The 24,447-nt window shown below is 42.6% G+C and overlaps 3 protein-coding genes across 6 annotated transcripts in view; all 3 read left to right on the forward strand.

Moving 5' to 3' along the window:
* The window catches only part of LOC125880641 (neoverrucotoxin subunit alpha-like), a 65,837-nt gene that overhangs the window by 35,012 nt on the left and 6,378 nt on the right, over positions 1-24,447 (forward strand). Inside the window, exons 2-3 of one of the 3 annotated variants that reach the window (XM_049563286.1) lie at positions 4,807-4,903; positions 5,912-7,223. The exons of the other annotated variants lie outside the window; for them this stretch is intronic. Coding sequence (XP_049419243.1) covers positions 4,816-4,903; positions 5,912-7,223 — 1,400 coding nt within the window. The 5' untranslated portion in view covers positions 4,807-4,815. The remainder of the gene's footprint in view (positions 1-4,806; positions 4,904-5,911; positions 7,224-24,447) is intronic. 3 annotated transcript variants of the gene reach the window in all.
* LOC125880644 (stonustoxin subunit beta-like) overlaps positions 1-24,447 on the forward strand; it is a 242,658-nt gene that overhangs the window by 8,888 nt on the left and 209,323 nt on the right. The window lies entirely within an intron of this gene.
* Positions 20,498-24,447, forward strand: part of LOC125880642 (neoverrucotoxin subunit alpha-like) — a 244,586-nt gene continuing 240,636 nt past the window's right edge. The window contains exon 1 of one of the 2 annotated variants that reach the window (XM_049563296.1): positions 20,498-20,549. The gene's annotated coding sequence lies outside the window, so the exon portion shown is untranslated. The remainder of the gene's footprint in view (positions 20,550-24,447) is intronic. The other variant, XM_049563293.1, reaches the window with a different exon arrangement.

A 24,447-nucleotide genomic window follows, 5' to 3' on the forward strand; every position in this document is an offset into this window, starting at 1 on the left:
CACTAACTGCGCTGCCAAGCAGATTATTATGATCATTATTACTTTAATGGCATCCGATGCATTGAACAGGTGACAGTCTGCGGTCGTTCTCAAAACGCACTTCTGTCACGCACTTCAAAAGCAACTTTCAATAATTTATTTTACGAAATGGGGGAAACAAACGTGAACAAAACGGTTCCATAATTCATATTGAATTCAAAAGATAACGAAAAAACAGCTACAAGTGAGAGGGAATAGTGATAAAGTGGTCAAACTGGGTCAAATCCACAGCCTCAACCCATCCGACACTGTTAGACTGACTCACCAGCAGACATCACTACATGAGGGTATACAGTACTCAGTACTTTGCCAAACACTTACCATGCCATGCCATGTGGCTAATTGCAATCAGGGGCAAACTGCACTCAGCTGCCAAACTTTGTGGGCGTGTTTACGCAGGTATATCATTAGCGCAAAATCCTTTGTGAATAGGACGTTAAGACGGAGCAAACTGCGGGTGCAAGTGAAGTGCAATTCAAGGTGCTATCAGCGACTGCAGTTCATTCTTTGTGAATTCGGCCCTCAATGTTTTAGTGCACTTACTAACAGCAGCACTATCAGCTGACAGCAGCATCACTGAGAAAACACTGACAGAAATTACTGTATAAACTTGGCTAAAAAAATAACCCACCCTCTTTCTCTCCCCCTCTCTTCCTCCCACCCTCCTTTTCTCCCCCTCTCTTCCTCCCACCCTCTTTCTCTCCCCCTCTCTTCCTCCCACCCTCCTTTTCTCCCCCTCTCTTCCTCCCACCCTCTTTCTCTTCCCCGCTCTCCCTCCCATTCTCTTTCTCTTCCCCGCTCTCCCTCCCACCCTCTTTCTCTTCCCTTCTCTCCCTCCCATGCTGTTTTTGTTTTTAACATCTCCCTCATAGTGGATTCTTTTAGAGTGGGAACGTTAAATGTAAATGGGGCCAGAGAGGCAAAGAAAAGGGCACTGGTCTTTGACACGGTACGGATGAGACATATTGATGTATTGTTTTTACAAGAAGTTCACAGTGATGAAAGTAATGAGGCAGACTGGAATAAAGAGTGGGAAGGACAGGTGGCTTTAAGCCACAACACCATGCTCAGTGGTGGATTGGGCTTCTTGTTCTCCAGAACATTCACTCCATCTTCACTGGAGGTCAAGCATGTAGTAAAGGGGAGGTGTCTTTTAGCCAAAGCACAGTTTGAACATCACACTCTGGTTTTTATCAATATCTATGCTCCAACCAACGCTACGGAGAGGAGGAGCTTTCTAGAAAAAGTAAATACTAGATTGAATTGCTGTGGCTCTGAGGATTTTTCATTCTTGGGAGGGGATTTTAACTGTACTGAGTACGAGTTTTTAGATCGTAACCATGCAGAGCCTCATCCAGCCTCCCAACACACTCTGAAGCAGCTGGTCCACTCTCATGGCCTTGTGGATGTGTGGAGAAGGATGCACACAGACTGCAGACAGTACACATGGTCCCACCTGAGAGAGGACAGGATCTCCTTAGCCAGACTTGACCGGTTTTATTGTTTTAAGCACCATTTTAATGTTTTTAAGGGATGTAAAATTATGCCAGCTGGTTTTACTGATCATTCTTTGGTTTTGTGTCACGTTGTTATTAAGAATATTTTACCTAAGAGTGTGTACTGGCATTTTAATTCTGTTTAAACCTTTGATAAAGGTTTTAGAGAGGCTATAAGTTATTTTTGGACTTCTTTTAGACAAAGGAAGGCTGAATTTACATGTCTTGGGCAGTGGTGGGACCGTGGCAAAGCCGAGATAAAGCTCTTATGTCAGCAGTATACTCTCAGTGTCACAAGAGACACCTGTCAATCTATTAAAGACCTGGAGACTGAAATCGTGGAATTAGAGACACTCAGTGATTCCACAGGAAATCGAGGATATATTGATATCCTCAAGTCCAAAAAAATGGCCCTAGCCAACCTGCTAGATACCGAAGTACAGGGTGCACTGGTCCGGTCCTGGGTTCAGAACATCACCGAGATGGATGCTCCCTCTAGCTTCTTCTTCGGCCTGGAGAAGAAGCATGGACAGAGGAAGGTGATCCACTCTCTGCTCTCTGACACAGGGCAGGAACTCACTGAGCCTTGCCAGTTACGAAGGCGAGCTGTGGACTTCTACTCATCTCTCTACACCAGTGAGTATGAGGAGAATGATGCTCTGTTTGAGGGGTTCTGTGGTGAACTGCCTCAGGTCTCCATGGAGACCAATTCACAGCTAGACCGGCCACTGCAGATGGTGGAGTTGCACACCGCCCTGCAGAGTATGCAGGGACGGCGGGCTCCTGGCATCAATGGCCTGACTGTCGAGTTTTACAAAGCCTTGTGGAACATTATAGCACCTGATATTTTAGAGGTTTTTAATGAAAGTCTGGCTTCAGGTTCTTTGCCACTGTCCTGCCGCAGAGCCGTTGTAGCTCTTCTGCCAAAAAAAGGCAATCTACAGGACATCAAGAACTGGCGCCCTGTGTCCATCTTATGTACAGATTACAAGATTCTGTCTAAGGTTCTAGCTAACAGGCAGAGGGAAGCTATGGAGCAGGTCATCCACCGGGACCAGACCTATTGTGTGCCTGGCAGGTCTATGGTAGACAATGTCTACCTAATTCGAGATGTTTTGGAGGTCTGCAGCTCACTGGGTATAAATACTGGTCTCATTTCGCTGGACCAGGAAAAGGCATTTGACCGTGTCGAACACTGCTTCCTCTGGAAAATCATGGAGAGGTTTGGGTGTGGCACTGGTTTTATTGCCAAGATCCGGGTGTTGTACAGTGACATTGAGAGTATGCTGAAGTTCAATGGCAGTCTGTGTGCTCCTTTCAGAGTGCATAGAGGCATTTGGCAGGGCTGTGCTCTGTCTGGGATGCTCTATGCATTCACCCTGGAACCCCTCCTCTGTAAAATACGCACAAGCATCGATGGCCTGATTTTACCTGGTTTTAACAAAAACATTATTTTATCTGCTTATGCAGATGATGTCATCGTCCTGGTAAAAAATCAAAAAGATGTTGATATTTTAGTTAATTTGACTGACTCTTTTAAAACTTTGTCCGCAGCGAGGGTCAACTGGAGTAAAAGCGAAGCCCTTGCTGTTGGTGGATGGCATAACGGCCTCCCTGTTATTCCGCAAAGTCTGTCCTGGAAAAAAGATGGTCTCAAGTACCTTGATGTTTTCCTGGGTAATGAAATAATCATCAAAAGAAACTGGGAGGGCATCATAGGAAAAGTAGAGGGGAAGCTGAATGCATGGAAATGGTTGCTCCCTCAAATGTCTTTTAGAAGCTTCATTGTTGTGGCACCGTTTGGCCTGTTTGGATCTCCCATCAGGTCTTTTATCCCAGATCCAAGAAAAAGTAGTAAACTTCTTCTGGGAGGGGTTGCATTGGGTGCCACAGGGGGTGCTGTTTCTACCAAGAGAGGAGGGGGGACAGGGCCTTTCTCTCCCCCTCTCTTCCTTCCATTCTCTTTCTCTCCCCCTCTCTTCCTCCCACCCTCTCCTCCCCCTTCCTCCCACCCCTTTTCTCTCCCCCTCTCTCCCTCCCATTCTCTTTCTCTCCCCCTCTCTTCCTTCCATTCTCTTTCTCTCCCCCTCTTCTTCCCACCCTCTTTCTCTCTCCCCCTCTTCCTCCCACCTTCTTTCTCTTCCCCTCTCTCCCTCCCATTCTCTTTCTCTCCCCCTCTTCTTCCCACCCTCTTTCTCTCTCCCCCTCTTCCTCCCACCTTCTTTCTCTTCCCCTCTCTTCCTCCCATTCTCTTTCTCTTCCCCTCTTCTTCCCACCCTCTTTCTCTCTCCCCCTCTTCCTCCCACCTTCTTTCTCTCCCCCTCTCTCCCTCCCATCCTCTTTCTCTCCCCCTCTCTCCCTCTCACCCTCTTTCTCTCCCCCTCTCCCTCCCATCCTCTTTCTCTCCCCCTCTCTTCCTCCCACCCTCTCCTCCCCCTTCCTCCCACCCCTTTTCTCTCCCCCTCTCTCCCTCCCATTCTCTTTCTCTCCCCCTCTCTTCCTTCCATTCTCTTTCTCTCCCCCTCTTCTTCCCACCCTCTTTCTCTCTCCCCCTCTTCCTCCCACCTTCTTTCTCTTCCCCTCTCTTCCTCCCACCCTCTTTCTCTCCCCCTCTCTCATAACATGAGCATGCTTGTGTTGCAGTTACCAAATTAGTTAAATGGGTTTTTGGTAATCACTGGGAATAGGAACTGGGAAACTTATAAATACCTATTGCAGAGTAATTATGTTCACTATTCTGTTACTGTGCCAATATGTTCTCCATTGTTCTGATGCCAAAACCTGCACAGGCTGAATGTTCACTCACTATTCTGCTGTTACTGCCGCTAATATTTGCACTGATTCTGTCTTATACACTACTGCACTGCTGCCACGGCATCCAAACAGAAATAGACGTGCGCTGATCAGAAGAGAAACCAGAGAGAGAGATAAGCGGGTTAAAAAAGAGGTGTGAATGGTTGTCTGTCTCTATGTGTCAGCCCTGTGATAGTCTGGTGACCTGTCCAGGGTGAACCCTGCCTCTCACCCAGCGTTTGCTGGGATAGGCTAAGCGGTTACAGAAAATGAATGAATGAATGAACTCTGTAAAACTATCAGCATCAGACTGGTGTCTACAGAGAAATACTGCATTTCTAAGACTGTCATTCTTTCTGTCTCTGATCTTTGTCGTCCTCTCTGGAGGACAGTTGACTCCGTGTTATAAACTCTCATCACATATGACAGAAGGGTGTAAATTAAGTACTGAGTGCTGTGTGGTTACTTTTCCCTACAGGTTGGAGAAATGGCCTCAGACATGACAGTTGCTTCTCTGGGTCGACCCTTTGGCCTAGGAATGCTCTATGATGCTTGCAGAGATGCACTGATCCCAGGTCAGTCTTGACTTAGACTATATATTTACCTGTCACAGCTCTGCTTACAGGAACTTTGAAATCATTTCATGAAGCACAAACATAATGTTAACCTCTTTAACATTCGTACTCAATATAAAAAGAATTGGGAGATGGTTGTAGTTCCATTTATCAGTTGATCGTTGGAAGACAGGATATTCATGTGGTATCAGTTCATATATCATCTTGCAATAAATAAAAAAAATTGAGTCGTCTGTGTAGGTTGTGAGGGGCGTGGCCATTGCAAAATGAAAAATTTCAGCTTTTATTATAGCGCCCCCTTCTGGCTGGATGGCATCATGGGTATTTGCCAAAACATTTCTCAAGAAACTCATTGACCAGTCAACCGACTGCAAGCAGCAGTGGTGGGCAGGGCGGAGGCCAGATCCAGAATTTCTCAATAAGGAAGAGGAAATAGAGCCCCCCTTTTCAGAGTTTTTTTTTTTTTGCAGTTTTTATTGGAGAAATGTTCGACAAAATATTAATCATAGGAGAGTATTTATTTTACATACTTTAAGGGAATACTTACACTACACAACAATCATTTGTAAATCAGTTAGTCACACTGTGTGACCTTGAATTCATGAAGAAAACCTCGTTTTTTTCACATGCCTCCATCGAAAACAGTGAACGTAGTGATTTATTAGTTAATTTGGATCAATGTTGAACAAAAGCTGTTTTCTTTGTAGTGTTTATCCAGTCCTGAGCACACGACTGGATAAGTGAGGTTGGGATTATTCTGCACGGGTTGTGACAGTTTGTAAATGGATGTTTTGATATTAGTTTAGTTGATGTTACATATGTTCCCTCAATCAATCAACAAATCAATATGTTTGCTGTTTTCTGTGGAGGCTTGTGAGAAACACAGCACAACTAAGTGATTTACAAATGTTCATTTTGTGGGTGAAGTATTCCTTTAAAATGTATGTATGTGGAGGGAAAGTATTTTTCTGATTTTAATGGGTGACTGATATTTTCCACTTTCTACAGGTCTGACAGTGTGGGATGAGAAAACTCTACAAGACAATACAGCTGAAAATTCCAACCGTAGCAGTGCATTTAATATTTCTGCATCTGACTCCACTGACGAAAAGTCCTCTCTGCTGGATGTTAGCGCTTCTCTGAAGCTCAGTTTCTGCAGTGGACTGATTGAAGTCGGAGGATCTGCCAAGTATCTGAATGATGAGAAGAAATTCAAGAATCAGAGCAGAGTGACGTGTCAGTACAAAGCCACCACCAACTTCAAAGAGTTGTCATTGATTAACATCATGACCATGGACACCAGACAACTAGATGTCATTAAGAAGAGCGGCGCAACACATGTGGTAACCGGGATCCAGTACGGGGCAAATGCTTTCTTTGTGTTTGACAGTGAGAAGTTAGAAGCCAGCAAGGTTCAGAACGTCCAGGGCAGCATGCAGGCTGTGATAAAGAAGATCCCCTCACTTAGTATTGAGAGACAAGCTGAAATAAAGCTGAGTGATGAAGAAAAAGACCTGACCAACAAATTGTCCTGCAAATTCTTCGGAGACTTCATTCTTGAAAGCAACCCTGCGACATTTGAAGACGCGGTGAAGGTCTACGCTCAACTTCCACAGCTACTGGGAGAAAAAGGAGAGAATGCTGTTCCACTGAAGGTCTGGCTGATGCCACTGACGAATCTGGACACTGAAGCTGCTGAGTTGTCAAGAGAGATCAGCAGCGCACTAGTGTGGAGTGTGCAGGATGCTCTGGAAGATTTAAGCAAAACAGGAATCAGATGCAATGATTCTCTGGAAGACAGAGTGGTAGAAAATTTCCCAGTCATTCGAGAAGAATTAAGCCAGTTCCAAAAATTGTGCAGTCACTTTGCAACTAACCTCCGACAGAGTTTGGCGAAGAAACTTCCCTCCATCCGTGATGGTGAAGCAGATGAGAGCTCAGTAGAAGAACTCTTTGAAGACCGAGACAAGTCGCCATTCAGTCATGAAAAACTGAGCAAGTGGCTGGATGACAAAGAGAGAGAAATCAACATCATCAGATCCTGTGTAGATACCATGGAGGGAATAAAGATTGTCCCAAATCAGTCAGAGCTGGACAGAGAGGTTCTTGCTCCAGATGTACAGAATGCTCTGTGCTTTGTTTTCACCTCCATGAAAAGAGGTGATCCCTACCTGGATCAGATGGCCACCTACTTAAAGTTACCTACATCAGGAAGTACCACTGAAGAGTCATGGTACTTCTCAGAGGAGATTTTCAGCAACATGAGAAACAAAGCCAAAGCTTTCCGTGACTTTGCCAAAGCACAGAAGAACAACAACAGGTTGCGTATTCTCATAGCAGCCATAGCAAATGAGAAATACAAAGGGGCAACCTTCTATCATTACAGGGAGGGCAATCTGGTCAGTGAAGACTATACAAAGTCTGAACCCATTGATGTGGAGGCCATCACTGACAGAGAAGATTTGATTGAGTGTAAGTCTTTTTTTCATGCTTTTATTTTAAGGCCTTAAATATGCTGTACTAATAACTGTCTTCCAGAAACCTGTTTGACCTTCAGGATGACTAAATTTAATTTGGTCTCTCCTTCAGATGCCACTGATCTCACCCTGGACCCAAACACTGTAAACGGCTACCTGACTCTGTCTGAGGGAGACAAGAAGGCAACAAGCTTAGAACTGCAGTCATACCCTGATCACCCAGAGAGGTTTGATAAACATACTCAGGTGTTGTGTAAAGAGAGCTTAACTGGCCGCCATTACTGGGAGGTAGAGTGGAGTACTGGCTCTGTAGAATCTGTTTATGTTGCTGTTGCATACAAGGGAATTGAAAGAAAAGCGAAAAGTTCAGACAGTGAGTTTGGAAATGATACCATGTCGTGGTCTTTTGGCCAGTACCGCGGTTCATCTCTTCACACTCTGTCGGCACATCATAATGGTTGGCAGTGGGACACTGCTTTTCCCTCTGATGGCTGCGACAAAGTCGGGGTGTATCTGGACTGGCCTGCTGGCACTCTGTCCTACTACAGAGTCTCATCTAACACTCTGCGTCACCTCTACACCTTCCACACCAAATTCACTGAGCCTGTTTACCCAGGCTTCTGGGTTAAATACCACTGCAACTTTGCGTACCTGAGTCCAGTTCAGTAGAAGCCATGACAAACACTTGTTAGATTGCTGGTCTGTCAGTAGGGACACAGGTTCATATTCAAAGTTTAAGAAGCAACCTAACATCCTATTTTAGCCTGTACATCCCTCAAAAATCAAAAAAATGCATTCAAACCCAGAGGGACCAGGAAAATCGATGATGTCATAAAGTGACTTTAAACGTCATTTTCTATTTTTCAGTTCATGTTGATTGGATGCACAGCCTTCTTCTCAAACAGCTCCGTGCTTCACTTTCAGTTTTGCTTGGTACATCACACAATATGTTTTAATTGTTTTCATTTCTATTGTAATTCCTGATACTTAAAGATACAGAGCTTATATTGAATCACAGTTACTTTGTGAACACAAATATGTTGACGTAGAAACTCACAGCTCATGTAAAAGGAAAATGATTGACTTGTTTTGTTGAATTTATCATGTTGATTATGTTGGGACATAAGGTAGATAACACACCTGTTCTTTGATTTAGGATTTGTTCCTTTTCTTCTTAATGCCTAATATTTAAAGGGTTATCTTTTCTGGTTTGTGTTTTTCTGAGTCTTTACTTTAACCCTGACCTCAGGTTCGGTTTAAGACTTTACTGTTTGATGAGAGAGTTGCTGTTAACTCCATTTTGTTAGATGATAAGTACATTGCTGATGTTTTTAAAGCTGTAGAAATCTGATTTGTCACGTGTTAGTTCATGTTGACTCAATGCACAGCCTTCTTCTTAGACTGTTTTGTTGCTTCACAGCTTCACAATCAGTTTAAACTTTAGTTGCTTGGTAGGTCACAGATATTTTTTGTTGTAACTTTATAATCTAACTCTTGGCACATAGATAGAGCCTTTATTGATACTCAGTTGCTTTGTCTCTTGAAATATAATCTCATAGCTCATGTGTAAAAATTGCAGATCTTGTTTTGTTGGAGAGAGTCTCTGTTAACATCATTTAGTTGCAAACATTTCTGATGTGATGTCAGATTCCTGTAACACTGCAACACCTGTTGGATATGTTCACTGTCTTCTGAAGCAGAATGTTCAATAAAGTGGAGACCTGACTTCACCACTGTGTGCTACTTTGTGTTTTCCTGCAGATTACAAAAGGTGACTTTACCAAAGGTTGTAAGCTTCATCATTTCTGACACATCAGCATCTTTAATGCAAAGAACACAACAAGAGAACATGAACCTTTAGAGAACATTATTCCGTCTTCACAGTATCATAAGGACACTGTGTTCCACTCTGAACATTGACGCTAGTTAGCCCACCTTGCTAATGTTAGCACTGATTCTCACTAAGTGCTTTTTGTTCATGTTATCTCAACACCAGCTGAGTCAACGGCATCTTCTGAACACACAATGTTGTGTTCTTCACACATTATGCATGTTTCCCATGGGATCAGATGCCACACAGGACAAACTTTTGTCAGACGTTCTTGTAGCTTTAATTTCATTGTTAATAAAATGACAGCAGGTCAAACGTCCTTTTAGAGAACAGCTCATGCACTTTTCACAGTTTGTTACAGTTTGTAAAACCAAAATCATCAGAAACAATCAATCAAATCAATCAAAAATCATGAAAAAGGATCAAGACCTTTCAAAGTGTATTACATCAGACAGATAATCATTCATTAACGTCCAAATCTCTGCTGGTCCCAATCTTCTCTGGCAATTCTGTCGCCCCCTTTTGGTCAGTGGCAGAAAAATTGTGGGGACATGCATCAATGGCTGAATTGAAAATATTCACCTAGTTTAGTGATGTTTGGACAAACTGTCATTGATTTATGGTCAGATTTTTCCAAGGTCAGGGATTTGGAACAGTTTGGAACCGATGGTGCCCCCTGTTGATTAATTTACGGTATGCTAATCCTCTTTTGTAGAGTGATTGGGAAATTAAACATGTGAAACACACCACCTGTTACACCTCATACTGGATAATGTGATCAGACCTCTGCCATCTCTGACAGCCATCTCAAAGTGCTGTTTTCCTATGTTAGCCATTCACTCGCCCTGCTACATTAATTTAACAGAGCCCGAGCGAGCTTACAGTTAACAAACTTCTCCTTCTAAAAGATGGTTTATGATGTCTTACAACCCATAAACTGACACTAACACATTCGGCAAACATTTCACTTAGCTCTGTATTAATTTTAGCTCCATGTAAAGTGAATAAACATGATGTTTCCCAGCTAATCATCTGTTTGTCTGCCTTAAAGATTCAGTTTACATTTTTTAAGTGCTGACTTATTAAATCGCAGTTCTACTGAGTGAAACACAAATTTAGCAGCAGACCTCAGTAATATCAGTCATATAAAGTAGTCAGATGAATAACTTTAGGCATTCATTTTATATGATATGAAAGAGGTAAATCAGTAACACATTCTCAGACTTGATGACTAGCATTATAATTCAAGGTATCGTTATTTTAAAACAGGCATATTTCTGATACAAGCTGAGGATGCAGTCAGATGGGGAAAGATATGTAGCTGCTGAGGGACAGACCTGTCGTTCTTCTTCAAGTTCTAAATTTAATACTTCTCTGCTTTCAAAACCTTTCTAGTTTTATTATTTTTGAATGCAGCCCTGATGGCGATTAAGACGCCTTGTGGCAATTATAAATGCCAGCTGTTTATTTATAAATGCAAGGCAGTGTCACACGTGTGTAAAACACCTGGTGGTGCTTAGAGCAGTGTCTTGAGCAGAGTCAGGGAAACTGAGGTGAATTATGACCCCTTGGGCAGATGCACCCAGTGTCCGCTGACTTAGTGTATGACACTGTAAATGTACATTTCACTTGCTTTGGCAGTTTCTTGTATATTTCTTCCACTTATTCTGGACTCTTGTAGCATGGGTGATTTATGGCTGTTTTTCAGGTTGGCTTACATTCTTGCTCTGTGTCACACTCTGACCTAGAGTGAGGGTAGTGTGTCGAAGGCAGACTGAAAAAGATGTAGTTTAACCTCAAAATGTAAAAAATAGTAGCAAGACAAAGTCCATATGATGCAAAAAAAATGAAGTGTTTTATTGTCCTTAAGAGACAGTTCAGGGAAATGTGAGTAAATAATGAAGCAAAAATACAACAGAAAAATATTTACAATACACTGGCCAGAAACACCATTACCTCTGAACAGCACCACAGCCCTTCTCTGACTGCCTAGGCAGTGTAGATCCCCTCCATTTCAAGGCTAAGCCCATCGCACTGGACCATACCATCTTTAATTGGGATCAATTACGTAATCAGTTCAACCACACAGATTATTTTCCATATTGGAAACCATTACAAAGTCTGTTTATATTAATTTACCACACATTAAGGGAGTCAAAGCATTCACATAATACTCAAGCTAGGAGTGAATTTACAACCCCATTTAACACTCCCACCAGTTGGTATGGAGCAGTAAGATGGACTGAGCATGGTCCCTACTTTTACTCAGGCACTATAAAAGAAACAATGCTTGGGTCCTTTGTCACTGCCCAGCACCAGGAAGCACTGTGGTCAGAAAAGAGAAACAATTACTACAAACAAACTTATGATCTACAATCTTTCAATAAATAATAAAGAACTCAAAACCATAACTGTGTGTGTGTGTGTGTGTGTGTGTGTGTGTGTGTGTGTGTGTATGTGTGTGTGTGTGTGTGTGTGTGTGTTTCTGTAAAACTTTATGGGGAAAAATAGCACTGGAAACTCACTGTGATGTTAAATGTAGCTCAGTGTGTGCACTCACCAAACTATCAGTAGCATGCTACCTGGCTAACATGTGGCATGTGGAATGAGTGATGGTGTGGTGTGTTACCAGTGGCAGGGGAAACTGCCACACTCTGTGGTATACAAAAAATTTAAAATACTACTTCTCTTCACGTTTACTGTTTTCTTTTCACCTTTTACTTTTCCACCTACTGACTTGTGGAGAGAATCTGGTGTTCCAGAGGTTGTACCAGGGAAGGGTCCATATAAAGGGTTGTATATTCATACTACAATTTCCACTCTAACTATCTTGCTAAAGAGGCAACAGATAGCATTTGGTTTTTTTTAGCTTGGCGCCACCTAGCGTCAGCAGAGTTGCTCGCACTGTCGCAACAACCTAATTGAGCGTGGGGATCGGAGATAATCAATAAAATATAGGCTGTAAAGCCACCAGTATACCTCTATGTATATGTAGAATGAGAAGGTGTGTGGACACTCTGCTAAATAAATGAGAAAAGAAACCGAGCAACAATTATCAGATTTATCTGAAGAAAAAACAAATAGTAATGCGAATAATTATAGCAGAATGCACAGTACCAGTACATCCAGTGGTGCCAAGTTAGGACGATTCATAGGTAGAAATTAATATCAAATTATTAAACCATCATCATGGGAAGGAAAGAGAGAAGGGAGAGAGAGGAGAGGCAAAAGAAAGGGTGTCAATATGTGACCCAGTTTTTCTCCAAGAAAGGTGGGTAGCCTATAGTCTGTGAGTGGTAGAGATTAACCTGCTAGCTGCATGTCCACAGTGAAATAAGTTATAGCTACAGACTACACTTCACTCCTTTTTAACCTACATTTAATCAGTGCAGGTAAATGTTTAGCAAGATATTCATATTAAATCAGTTGTCCCTGTCCCTTTTACCAGACTCAACAACAGATGAGTCATAAGCAGCAGCCCTGTCTCCCCATAACTTTACCCCTCCCCGTCCCAATGAAGAAGGTGAGCAACATTGTGTTGAATGACATGCCAGTTAGCATCATTGCAAGGAGTCTGTGGGAATTTCTCTCTCTCTTGCTCTTTTTTTTACCATTACAAAAAAGAAAACGAAATCATTTTTAATGACAGAAATTCAAACAAATTAATTTTCCACATAGGCCTAATGATTATCATGAAACAAAAACAGCCTACAGCTGTTTGTACTGGATGCTGGGAATTTTCCATTTTGGGATTTTACAATAAAAATTACATATAGACTGTAAAAGATGGCCCTTAGGACATTTTTATGGCGGTTTTTAATCTTGCATCAAATAGTGAATTGCATACTGTATGCAGACTGTTGCATGTACAACTCACTAGCAGTGAATATTGTACTGGTAGTATTGAACTACAAGAACCAAGACAGTTGCAAGCCTTCAAAGTTAGAGTCACGTAAAGCTTTTAATGGGTCAGTTAGGTCCTAGAGATGTGGTGACAACAGCTGTGCAGGGGGGCCAAATGTGATTTTTTTTTCATGGGGCCCAAAATTCCTGGCGACGCCCCTGAGTACATCAACTCACAGTAAATGATACCAATATGTACAGTACCAGTACAAACAACAGTAGACACGTAAGGGATAATGTATAGTGAGCCAGTGACTGTTGGAAAATAACTCCCGACAGTGGAATGGAACCCCGACGCACAGCAGAGTTATTTTTCAACTGTCACCGGCTCACTATACATTATCCCGCTTAGAACATGGCTTACTACTAAAAGATTCAAATGTTACAACTGGCATCAGTATTATTAAACTGCTGGCAGAGTGTATTGACAGAGGAGAGGCGTTCACCAGACAAACGGGAGCAGAGGAGAGAATTTTACTCTACTTCTCCTGGTCGGAGAGGCTGGGTGCCCAGTAGCTGCGAAGGCTGCCCTCACATTTATGGCCAGTGACCGACATGATCTCCCTGCTCTCCAGGCCAGCTTGGGAGAGTTGTGTGGACTCACGTTAACTGACTTTGATGCTCCTCAGTCTAAGGCCGTTGCAGTGAAAAGTCCAGTGTTCACTTAGCTGGGCGTAACTTAGCTGGGCGATGTCCGTGGATAGCTGCCTCCGTGAGAAGAGAACAGAAGGAAGGGAGGGGGGTATCACTGTCCGAGGGCTGCCGTAGAATGGCAACCAGGATGTCAGCCGACCAACACTCGCTACCCGCTCCCTGGTTGCGGCGATTTGCGATGCTGGCCAGCTAGGAATGAACTAGCAGCCAGTACAGTACAGTCCTCTCTGGTCTAGCTAACATTTAGCCGTGTTACTTACTGATCCATTAGAAAGAAAGCTAGCTGGACATGGGTTTTGAAGCCTCTTTGGTCACGGAGCTCCCTCCATCTCTTGAACGCCTGACTGAGGTTTACTCTTGTTTTTCCTCTTCTTTTATCACTCTCCTTTTTGCTCTTCTTTGCCTCCTCACACAGAGGAGCTCCTTTTCTTTTGCTAGGCCATTTTTCACTTGTCTCCAAACTTTGTCCGTCTGCCATTGTGCTCGTGACTCAACTATCTCATGCCCAACTCCTCATAAGGACCCGCTCCAGTCCCTGATTGGCTGACCGACCAGTTTGGCAATACATGACGCGTTTCCTGCCGTAAAGAAGATTTTTTCTGTGAAAATTCGTCACCGGTGGCAGAAGCTTATTGCAAAGATTGCAAAGCCACTAAGTAACCTATGTAAACGCTGATAGTCTGATTTTACCGTGTATACTACCCTGTGCAACCCACATTATATTCATCATGATAAATATAGGCAAAAATGCTGTCTGTTGCTTCTTTAAAAAAAAAATGCAAATCCTAAAGTTTTGTTTGCGAGTCATTTTTTTCCATTTGCAAGTCAAAAAGTTTGCAAGTAAAAAGTTGAACCTGGTGGGCGGGGCCTAAACTGAAAGCTGTAAGACACGTCTCTATTGGCCAGCCTCGATTGGAATGACAGCTTGCAACGCATTTTATTTTCTTCTTCTCTTGGTTGGCGGATTGCAAACAATTTAAAGGTGCATACCGCCACCTTCTGTACAAGAGTGTGCAACACCATGTCATTTAGCCTGTTTCTTAAATTCTACTCATCAGCCTAGTACGCTTGCAAAGCAACATGGGAGTTCTGTACTTCACAGGGAATTCAGTGCGGGAGCTGTGACGGGCTCCAGTTTCCAAAAAAAATTCGTCCACACAAGTGGTGTGATATAAAAATATGATATCCACACGAAACCGCAAAACCTGCTCCCAAGTGATGTAACACACATGCCAAAGCAGTAGGTGGCGATGTAACTTCTAATGGAAAGGCCATTTTAACCAATCAGAAGTCAGAGTCAATACTGGAATAGGGAAGTGCAGAAAATAAAAACAAACCCGACCCACAAAAATAGCGCGACCTAATTCAACAGCAGAGGCGCCTGAACGACACTACCACGAAAGCAGCGACAGGCCTGCCAACGGAGGATATGCCATCCAAAGAGAGCAGATAGCACGCTCACAAAAAAAGTTAGTGTGACATATAGGGTATTTATGAGTATCTGCCCACTCAATTGTGACATTATTTTATGCATATGATATCGATTTTGTATCTTTACAGATACCGTACAGATACCCCCCATTCAATTTAAAGCCAGGGCTGCCAACTTTTGACTTCAGTTTGGAGTGAGATTTGTTCAAAAAACATGTAACTTAAAACAAATTTCCTGCATTTCTACACCACCCAACCTCTTGGATTAAGACAAGAGCAACCATGTATAATGTTAACCAAAAATGTAAAATTATATTATTAGATTTCAGCATTGAGGTAGTTACATACATACATAATCCAGAGTAAAATCCATGGCCCCGAGTGTCTGTCGCTAGTGCGCATCTTAATGTGTCGGGGAGTGAGGTTTTACGCACAGCACTGTACCTGCTGGCTACTGCTACACATAGGCATGCCAACCTAAAAACCCATTATTGGGAATCGTGAGAAAGCGACAGAAACACAGAGCATTCCCGTAACCATAGTAACTCACTCGGTCCTGCCTGTGTGCACACGGCATGAGAGGAGAGGAAGAGACGCTGACTGAGATTACTCGGAGCAGCACGCATGGGAATAAATTACAAGATAATAGATATTTGTATATTTCTTGCTTTCCACGTCTGTCCGTCCTGGAAGAGGGATCCCTCCTCAGTTGCTCTTCCTGAGGTTTCTACCTTTTTTTCCCCGTTAAAGGGTTTTTTGGGGGAGTTTTTCCTTATCCGCTGTGAGGGTCCAAAGGACAGAGGGATGTTGTATGCTGTAAAGCCCTGTGAGGCAAACTGTGATTTGTGATATTGGGCATTATAAATAAAATTGATTGATTGATTGATTGATTGATTGACCTGAATAACACGGTGCTGCTGCTACATTTTGCTGCTCTGTCTTGTCTGTCCGTGCACTGTCAGTATCCTCCTTTCACGCCACAACATTATCAGTTATGAATTTAGTTTTCACTGCGTGAGAAAATGGACAAGTGGCCTGAGGGCGTGTGAAAAGTGTCAGTTGTGTGAATCTCATGGTCGATGCGTGAGAGTTGGCAGCTCTGTTAAAGCAGAACTGATTTGACAAAAGGCACAAGAGCAAATCTGGGTATATATACGGTTGGTTTGTGCTGCGTTCTTCAGTTGGCAGTTACACCTAGAGTAAAGCTACTGAAGACCAGCAAAATCATCATTTGTTAACTCGCAAGCAAAGGGGACTGATTTATAAGCAAAATGATCACGTTTTTACTTACAAACTTGATTTCTGGTTGCAGTTCAAGAATTATGCTCTCAAAACAGTTTTATATGATTGCAACAAAAAGACACAAATATACCTCCATAAGGGCAGGGTTGGTCAGGTAATTATTGGTGTTGTTGATGACGTCTCAGAAACTCATGTTATCAAATACAAATGAAGCTCAGCTGAAGTTCATTCAGGATGCTTCTCTCCCTCTCAGCTGAAGTCAGTTTAACAGGCTTTATTGGTAGGACATTAACATGTGTTGCCCAAACACAAAAACAATTCAAATGCAGTGAATGAAAAGTGATAACACATGTAACATTAGTCAACACAGCAAAATAGGTCAATACACTGGTGAGCAAAATACAAAACTATATGTACAGTATGTACGTTTATGAGTATACGCATCTCATATGTGTTTACCTATAAACATGTTTTATGTTTGTGTGTGAAAACAAACAAACAAACAAATATGATGTAGAGGAGTAAATCAAAAAAGAATACTGTGAGCTGTAAGAAGGAGATGAACTGCTGCTCTTGTGTGTGTGTGTGTGTGTGTGTGTGTGTGTGTGTGTGTGTGTGTGTGTGTGATCAAGGTGGAAAGATCTGTTTGTTTCAGCAGTTCTTCAGAAACTGTTAAAATGCTGGAAACCATTCAAGTGTTTGTTCTACAGACATGGCATGATCATAGGAACGCCTTCATAATTACAGCAGGTGTGTCTTCAATTCTGTGGATAAACTTCTGCTTTAAACGGTCACCACTGCATCTGTCAGATCAGAGAAGGTGAACATGTCCAAGTCTCTGGGCAGGTCCCTGGCTTATCCGTTACTGAGAAATTATAAAACACTGGAAACAATTCAAGTTTTTGCTCCCAGCAGATGATCATGGGAACTTGGTCTGCAACGGTGTTTGAGTGGGTGGAACATGTCAGGTGGAACCAAAGGTTTCCCAGCAGAACAATGCACTGGAACAACATAATCAAAGATGGTTTGAATGTTTTGGCTGATCCAAGTGGATTTGTCAACATTTCTGTGGAAACATTTATGATGTGTTGAAACAGTAAAGGCCAAAACACACCGGCAGCAGCTCGACGTGCGTCGACGTGCTTCCCAGCCTAGCGGACTGGAGTGTGCAATAGAAATCCGGTTGACGCCCCGCAGCGCGACGCTTTTGTGTGTGTTGAAACAGTAACACTGCGCCTGTAAGGTCAGAGGAGGTGAACACTGTGGGTTTCATCAGGTGGATATTTTGTCCCTGTATGAAGAAATCACACTTTAAACAGCACATAATGTCACATCACTCCCATCCTTTCATTTCTGTCATGGTTTATTTACTTGTTGAATTCATTTTTCATTCAACAAGAGAATGGGAAAGTTGAGGAATGGTCTAAAAACACCTGTTTGGAGCATTCAACAGGTAAACAGGTGAATTGGTAACAGATTAAGGTATCATGATTGGGTATTAAGGAGCATCCTGGAAACGCTCAGTACCTGACCCAAAGTGGTGTGACCAGTCCATCATGGACATCGTGTGCTCCGGGACCATCCAGCCAGCATCTGTGATGGAGTGGAGGTGCATCATGGGTATCTTCACATCTGTGAAGGCTCCATGAATGCTGAAAGTGACATACAGGTTTTGGGGCAACATATGCTGCCATCCAGACGACGTCTTTTTCAGGGACGTCCCTGCTTATTCCAGCGAGCCAGTGAGACACATTGTGCACATGTTTCAACAGCGTGGCTTCGTGGTGACAGAGTGCAGGTACCAGACTGACCTGCCTGCAGTCCACACCTGTCTCCCACTGAACATGAGTGGAACATGATGAAGCGCAAAATACGACAACATCAACCCCGGACTGTTGAGACACTGAAGGCGTAGCTCAAGTCAAAAGTCAAGTCAAAGATTTTATTCACCTTTTGTGCACAAACCAGACAGTCTAAGCACATAGGAATTCTTGTGCAGGGCTTCCCAAGTCAAGTTCAGAATATAAAAACGAGAGAGCAAGAGAGAGAGAGAGAGAGAGAGAGAGAGAAGCATAATAAATAGTTATAAAAATATACAAATTTAAAAATTGGGATTAAGACAAATTGCACATTATACATTACAGTATACTTAGCAGCAAGAATTCACAGTGTAACCATACACACATGGGTAGCATCATTATTGCACATAGTAAGTGGGGGTGGTGAGGGTTATTGCACATTATTTTTTTAGTATATGGATTTGGGTTCAGATGTACTTTGTTTTTGCCATCACTCTCACTGCAGGAACAGAAAAAAATGTACTTTCAAAACTTGGCACTTGACTCGCGTCAACATGCCAGCTCACCTTTTTCCAACTGTAAATTAACTGCACAGTAAGCTGTCAGTAAAGCATATCAAGCATATGCGTTGTGTTCTATCTTGCTATATTTGTATTTATTTCCTGGGATGAAAGGAGAGCGAGCACAGAGCTGGAAAAAGGTGAGCTTGCATGTTGAGGAGCCGTAATGCGGACGAACACAATTGCCAGGAGAAGACCTTCAACATTTTAATGACTTCAACATTGTCAGCGTGTTTACACCAAAACACAAGTGAGTCACATCTAGGGTGGGTGAAATCTGTCTGCCGGCGGCAAGCGGAATCATGAAGCCATAAAGCGGCGTCCAGTAATGTAAAGCTGGTGAGGTGAGCGACAGCTGAGACGGTCTTCAGACGCCAACAGTATCCATGACAACATACTGTCACCTGGACCTTTGTTCTGAAGTGAACGCACAGATGCACCCTGTAGTTGTATAGGCTACCCGCTGAAAATATAAAGGAACAATGTAGATTGACTGTTTGTTTGTAATTTTTGAAATAAAATCACATCTGATTTATTACTTGCTGCAGAATGCTTCCCTCCATCTTCCCTCTGATTTTTCAGTTTTATTGTCATACTGTACCCTGTAATAATAGAGTAAGTACCCTGTAATTAAAAATACCTACTGTATAAGTTCTCTGTAAATTCCCCCCAAACATCCATATTATTGATCAGCAGGTCGCACATACCCTGTTATAATAGAATAGATACCCAGTGGTTAAAAAAAAAAACCTATAACATAAATTCTCTGTAAATTCATGAATTGTTAGCCCCTTACTCCATAACTTAACATCTTGTTCCCCTGTACCTACATATATGTATTGGTACGCACTACACAGGTACACCGTTAGTACAACAGGTTACACCCTAACTACCCGATCGTTACGGTGTAAATTGCGGGCCGTAATCTGAAGCGTTACCTTCCTTTTTAATATTTTGTAAAAAAACAAGTAAATTTATTATCTTCGCATCTCAACCTTTACCATAACACAGTTCAACCATTTGGTTGAGTGTGGCTTTAAACAATGAAAAATCATACTTTTGATTGTTTTTAAATGTCTAACAGGATGTGATAAGTGACAACATTTTATATCCAAAAGGTCAAAGGTCAGCTTGACTGTGACATCATTATGTTTTAACGTCATATCTCAGGAGCAGAAGGGGAGACATTTGGTCAGATACTGAATTGGTGACTCTAATCTTGAAACTGTGCTGATCGTATAGATCTTCTGTGTTGCAGGTTGAAGCGTCCATGTTTTCACTGACACGGACCTGTTTGTACCCAGTGGTTCAGTAGTTCAGGCTGTAGACAGCAAGTTTGTTGGAGGATGTATTTTCTTTTCCTTTGTATTTAAGGAATTATAAAACACATGGATTATGCGGATTCACATTTTTATTTTAATGAATGTTGTGTTGTTTTGGGATGCCTGGGTTGCAGTCTCAGAATAGTTAAATATGTGTCCCATAAAGTCTGTCAGACGCGAGTTAAGGAAGCACTCTGCCTGTTGCCTGTCTCATTATCTCCCTGTTCTACTGGCCTCAGGTCAGGGCCCTGTCACTCTGACAAATGGTTGTTGTCAGGCGTGTTGAGACGTGTCATGGGAGGAGTCAATAGAAGAGAGTATCTGACAGTATATCACCTTTCAACATCACAGATCATCGGACTGGAAGCTCCAGCTGCAAGTCAACAAGACTCTCACACAACTCAGCTGATCTGCACAACTTGACCAGGTGAGGACAAACTGGGGGGCAGAGACAGAGGGAGACAAAGACAGATGTGTATTTAGACTTTAACTGAACTGTGGTGCAGTGGTTAGCATTGTCACCTCACAGCAAGAGGGTTCCTCATTCGAACCCGGGGTGGGGGAGCCCTTTTGTGCGGCAAATAGTCCAGAAAGGGCGGGGAAAGTACACTGAATTCAGAGGTTGTAAGTAGTTTTAAACAGTGTGTTGTGAGGGTTTTCTTGAAGGTGCAGTGAGGAGGAGTCTCTGATGTGTTTAGGGAGTGAGTTCCAGAAGGTGGGAGCAGCAATGGAAAAGGAATTATGTAAAAAGTATTTGATGTGTTGGTCAAAGGCAGTGTTGGGAATGTTACTTTAAAAAAGTAATTAGTTATAGTTACTACTTAGTTTCCCCAAAAAGTAACTGAGTTAGTAACTGAGTTACTGCAATATAAAAGTAACTAATTACCTGGGAAAGTAACTATAGTGTTTCTTTTTTATAAAATGCTGAAATATGTCAAATTGCTTGGACACCCCCCCGGAAAGTCTGGGCGAGAGGCTTCCACAGAGGAGCGCCCAGTTTGCACCAGCTTTCTAAAGACGTTATTTACTTCACTCAAACTGCGTGTGGCTGTTAGCTCTGGTGTTAGTGAATTAGACGTTGTTTATCAATGAGGCTCATTTGCATAGAAAGGGGCAATTTTCGTGCCAAATATATGCATATTACCTCATTTAAATACATGCAAATAACACCGGAGCACCGAGACGCAATCTGCTTGGCAGCGCAGTTAGTGGAGCATTTCACCCTCTGCGCGTGCTTTGTGAATTAGACCGTAGCTGTTTGCTCCATTTTTACCGGTTTAGCGGCCGCAAAAGCCACGCAATCCTTTTGTGAATTCGGCCCTCAGTGTTTTAGTGCACTTATTAACAGCAGCATCACTGAGAAAACATTAACAGAAATTACTGTATAAACTTGGTTAAAAAAATAACCCACCCTCTTTCTCTCCCCCTCTCTTCCTCCCACCCTCTTTCTCTCCCCCTCTCTTCCTCCCACCCTCTTTCTCTCCCCCTCTCTTCCTCCCACCCCCTTTCTCTCCCCCTCTCTTCCTCCCACCCTCTTTCTCTCCCCCTCTCTCATAACATGAGCATGCTTGTGTTGCAGTTACCAAATTAGTTAAATGGGTTTTTGGTAATCACTGGGAATAGGAACTGGGAAACTTATAAATACCTATTGCAGAGTAATTATGTTCACTATTCTGTTACTGTGCCAATATGTTCTCCATTGTTCTGATGCCAAAACCTGCACAGGCTGAATGTTCACTCACTATTCTGCTGTTACTGCTGCTAATATTTGCACTGATTCTGTCTTATACACTACTGCACTGCTGCCACGGCATCCAAACAGAAATAGACGTGCGCTGATCAGAAGAGAAACCTGAGAGAGAGATAGGCGGGTTAAAAAACAAAACAAAGTGAAAACAAACAATCTCAGATCTCAGCTAAACGCATTAAGTTACTGCTTGACGTGCGGTAAGCGAGTTGTGTCATTTCTGGTGTTTCTGTGACAGCGTCTCTACTCTGGTGAATTCTACTAGCCTGCTTTCTGCTTTCTCACTACAGTTGCTTTAACGTCTACTTCAAGTCTTAACCCACACTAGTTCTGTTTAAGCACTTATAGCTCTCCTCCTTTCTACGACTTTCTCGCTAAGCTCTTAGCTGTTGTTTGCACGTTACTAGCCTTGTTAGCTACATTAGCTTTACAGCTCTTTCTTGCTTGGTGTGCCAAATGTTTAGCTATGCCTCCACCTCCTTAGCGACAGTGGTAATTGTAATAAGTGTAGCTTATTTGCTGCATTGGAGGCGAGGCTTAGTGAATTAGAAGCGCGGCTCCGCACCATGGAAAATCATTCAGTAGCTGCGGTAGTTAGCCAGCCCCCTGTAGCCGGTGCGGAGCCACATAGCATAGCCTTAGCCTCTGCTAACTGTCCTCTGGTAACTCCCGTTCAGCTGGGAGGTTGGGTTACCATTCGCCAGAGGCACAGCTCCAAGCCGAAGCCTGCGGCTCACCACCAGCCTGTTCACGTTTCCAACCGCTTTTCCCCACTCAGCGACACACCCGCTGAGGATAAAACTCTGGTTATTGGCAGCTCTATTCTGAGGAACGTGAAGTTAGCAACACCAGCGACCATAGTCAAATGTATCCCTGGGGCCAGAGCGGGCGACATTGAATCAAATTTAAAACTGCTGGCTAAAGCTAAATGTAGATTCAGTAAGATTGTTATTCATGTCGGCAGCAATGACACCCGGTTACGCCAATCGGAGGTCACTAAAATTAATATTGCCTCGGTGTGTGAATATGCAAAAACGATGTCGGACTGTTTTCTCTGGACCCCTCCCAAATCTGACCACTGATGACATGTTTAGCCGCATGTCATCATTTAATCGCTGGCTGTCCAGGTGGTGTCCAGCAAACGATGTGGGTTTCGTTAATAATTGGCAAACTTTCTGGGGAAAACCTGGTCTTATGAGGAGAGACGGCATTCATCCCACTTTGGATGGAGCTGCTCTCATTTCTAGGAACCTGGTAAACTTGATCAGTAATTTAAATCCCTGACAACCCAGAGTTGAGACCAGGACTCAGAGTCGCAGTCCTATACGCCTCTCTGAGCTTCTGGTTCAGTTACCCAGCCATAGTTTCCATAGTTTTATACAAACGGTGTCTGTCCCCCGACCACCTAAATTATTTAAATCTAAAATGAAACAAAGAGGAGTTGTGCATAACAACCTCATAAAAATTAAAACCTCTTCTGTGACAGAAAGACAAAACAGGAGAATTAAATGCGCACTGTTAAATATCAGGTCTCTATCGTCTAAAGCAGTGTTAGTAAACGAATTAATATCAGATAATCATATTGATTTACTCAGTCTCACTGAAACCTGGCTGTGTCCAGATGAATATGTTAGTCTAAATGAGTCCACTCTTCCCAGTCATAATAATACCCACATTCCTTGAGGCAGCGGCCGAGGAGGAATTTTTAACTCTAGTGTGTTAATCAGCCCTAAACCTAAACTAGATTATAATTCATTTGAAAGCCTCGTTCTTAGTCTTTTACATCCGACCTGGAAAACCTCGCAGCCACTTTTATTTGTTATAGTGTACTGTGCTCCTGGCCCGTATTCTGAATTTGTATCTGAATTCTTAGAGTTTTTATCCAGTTTAGTTCTTAAATCAGATAAAGTTATTATTGTAGGCGATTTTAACATTCATGTCGACATTGATAATGACTCCCTGGCTACCGCGTTTATCTCATTATTAGACTCCATTGGCTTCAGTCAGGGTGTACATGAACCCACTCATTGTTTTAACCATACCCTCGATCTAGTTCTGACGTATGGAATTGAAATTGATAACCTAAAAGTCTTTCCACAGAATCCCTCGCTATCGGATCATTATCTGATTACTTTTGATTTCTTTTTACTCAATTACACACCACTCAGCAACAGTTACTATACTAGATGTTTATTAGATAGTGCTGTTGCAAAATTTAAGGAAATGATTACTCCGTCGTTAAATTCAATATCAAGTCCTTCAGTAACAGAGGTTTCCCGTACCGACTTTAACCTCTCCCGAATTGATCATTTTGTCGATAGCACCATAGGCTCACTGTGAACAACACTCGACTCTGTAGCTCCTCTTAAAAAGAAGTTAACAAAGCAAAGAAGGTTCCCTCCTTGGTATAACTCTCAAACCCGTAAGTTAAAACAAATATCGTGAAAATTTTAACGGAATTGGCGATTAACGAAACTGGAAGAATCTCGTTTAATCTGGGCAGACAGTCTCAAAATTTATAAGAGGGGCCTCCACAATGCCAGAGCAAACTATTACTCAGCATTAATAGAAGACAATA

Source organism: Epinephelus fuscoguttatus, linkage group LG20 (genome assembly GCF_011397635.1).
Source record: "Epinephelus fuscoguttatus linkage group LG20, E.fuscoguttatus.final_Chr_v1".
Lineage (NCBI taxonomy): Eukaryota > Metazoa > Chordata > Actinopteri > Perciformes > Serranidae > Epinephelus > Epinephelus fuscoguttatus.